The following is a 2,384-nucleotide window of genomic DNA, read 5'->3' as shown; positions in this document are numbered from 1 at the left end:
ATTCCTGCTTTGCCTTTTCCGTTGAGGCTTTTTTCAGAGTTCCGACAGATAATCTAAAAGACCAGACAGGACGCACATAAACCTGCCCTTAAAGCCTCTGTGGTCACCCCCAGCCACTGGCCAAACTCCCTCAGACCTATTTAATACTTTTTGCGGCAAAAGATGAAACGGATGAAAGGCCCGCGCTCTGGGAAGCGCTGGAAGCGCTGGAAGCGCTGGTCCCTCGGGGGCCGCACAGCGCCAGGCGCCGGGGCCTTAGGTCATCATGTTGAGGAACTTGCTCTCCTCGGCCAGGCTGGTGAGCATGGAGCTCATGTCCCCGACGGCCATGTTGCTGACGCCCGCGGGGATGGAGGGCAGAGTCAGGGAGTTGCGCGGGGTGGTGAGGCGGGAGGAGCTCTGGGAGAAGCCGTGGAGGAGACTGGGGCTCAGGGCCCCCGAGAGCAAGCTGGAGTGATCGCCGTCATCCATGATGGCATCAAAATCAATCTGGGGGGCCTCGAGTAGCTGGGAGTCCACAGTGCTGGACACCTGGTTGAGCCCTGGCGAGGGCAAGGCCTGGGGCTGCGGAGGCTGGGGCCGCATGGCCTGGCAGCCAGCCTGGTTCTCCAGGCCTCCGTTCTGCTCGTACATGTGGATCTGGCCGTAATAGTAAAGTGTGCTGCGGTCCTGGGCCCCGCCCGCATCCTGGGGGAGTGCCTGGGGAGTCAGGGCCAACACGCCTCCCACCGTCCCCTTGGGCACAGACTCTGCCATCTCCTGGTCGGCTGACAGGGCAGCCATGGCGTGGCCAGCGGCCCTGGCATAGGCCAGCTGCTGCCCCGCACGCACCCCACGGCGGCGGCCAGCAGGGCCAGGCTCTGCAGGTGGCCGGGGTTGCACTAGGCCAAAGCTCGAACCGGCCGACCCCGTTGGGCCCGGCTGAGGCCCCATGAAGCCAGGCTGGTGGGAAGGCACAAGGCTGGGGCCTTGGCAGTGGCCCTCCTGGCTCATGGCTGTGGCCAGGTGATGGCTCTGCTGTGGGTAGCTCTGGGCTAGGTGAGGTGGTGGCATCCTAGCCAGGCTGGAACTGGGGATACCAAGTTCCCTGTGGCTGCTGCCCATCACGGCGGGGTCAGGGACAACTTCCATCTGCTGGGGCAGCCCCAGGTGGCCTGGCTTGGCCGCCATGTTGCTGCAGGACCGGGGGAACTGGTGCGGGGCCCCACCCAGGGGGATCAGCTGGGGATGGGCTTGGCCGTAGCCGGGGTGGGCGCTCACAGCGGCCGCCGCGCTGGAACACTGGCCACCTGCCCCTGGCTGTCGCGGCTGCTGCATGTAGTCTCCCCTGGGCGCGGAGGGCGCTCCACCGCAGGGCTGCAGGTGTGGCTGCGAGCTGTCCAGGACCCCGGGGCTCAGCTGCAGGCCCTGCTGACTGTAGCCTGGGTACTGGCTGAAGGCTGGCTTCTGTGGCACCACCACCAGGTGGCCCTGTGGGAAAGGCGGAGGCTTCCCTTGGCGGGCCAGGGCGTCCACGGTGCCGGAGCTCACCTCGTTCCATTGCACAGGCATGCTGTTTTTGTTCAGGCTGGAGGGGGCCCCGTAACCCAGTGGGCAGCCTCCCAGCACAGGGGCACAGGGGCCCACGTTGGAGTCTGCGGCCGCTATCGTGTGCCGGCCGTGCAGCCCGGGGCTGGGTAGTCCGGGGCTCTCGGAGGAGCAGGCGCTCCCCGGGGGCCGCGCCTTTGGGGCACTCTCCTCCAGGGAGCCACCGGCACGCGCCCTGATGTACTGCACCACGTCGTCGGGCAGGACAAGGTCGTCCTCCGGCAGCCCGAGGCTGACCTCGGGGCCCACGCCGTCCGCCCCCGCCGCCAAGGCCTCCATCACTGCGTTCTCGCTAATACTGGGCGGCCGTGGCGAGCAGGGGCCTCGGGCCAGGCTGCCGTCGGCGCTCGCGTTGCTCTGCAGACGGAGGCCTCGGCCCTGGGCGCAGGGCGGCGGCAGAGCGGCCGGGGTCACGTCGTGGGCGCTGTGGAAGCGCTGCACCCGCGCGGGCGCCAGGGCGTCAGGTCGCCTCCCGGGATCGCTGGCCCTCCGTGCCCCACCGCCCGGCGCCTCGTGGGGGAAGCAGGGCGCCGGCCCCGCTGGCCCGTAGTGCGGCCCGTCGCTGCCCCGCCGAGGCCCGATCGGGCGCGGGCAGGCGGCGGGCAGCATGCGCTCGGGCGCATCCAGGAGCGCCAGCCGGGTCCGCAGGCTAGCGCGCTCCAGGCCGGGCAGTGGGGTGGGGGGCGGCCCGCCCGTGGCTGCCGCGTACTTGGCCCGCAGGCTGTACTGCTGGGCGGGCGTGAGCTGGAGCAGCCCCGGGCCGCCACCACCGCTGCCGCCATACTGGCTGGCCTCGC

General features: G+C 69.6%; 1 protein-coding gene across 1 annotated transcript in view; it reads right to left on the bottom strand.

Moving 5' to 3' along the window:
* Window positions 1-255: 255 nt before the first annotated feature.
* Window positions 256-2,384, bottom strand: part of GLI2 (GLI family zinc finger 2) — a 186,046-nt gene continuing 183,917 nt past the window's right edge. The window contains exon 14 of the mRNA XM_007469662.1: window positions 256-2,359. Coding sequence (XP_007469724.1) covers window positions 256-2,359 — 2,104 coding nt within the window. The remainder of the gene's footprint in view (window positions 2,360-2,384) is intronic.

The sequence above is a fragment of the Lipotes vexillifer genome, unplaced genomic scaffold, assembly GCF_000442215.2.
Source record: "Lipotes vexillifer unplaced genomic scaffold, Lipotes_vexillifer_v1.1 scaffold1607, whole genome shotgun sequence".
Lineage (NCBI taxonomy): Eukaryota > Metazoa > Chordata > Mammalia > Artiodactyla > Lipotidae > Lipotes > Lipotes vexillifer.
Note: the sequence above shows the minus strand (reverse complement) of the source record. Positions and strands in the feature narration are given on the sequence as shown.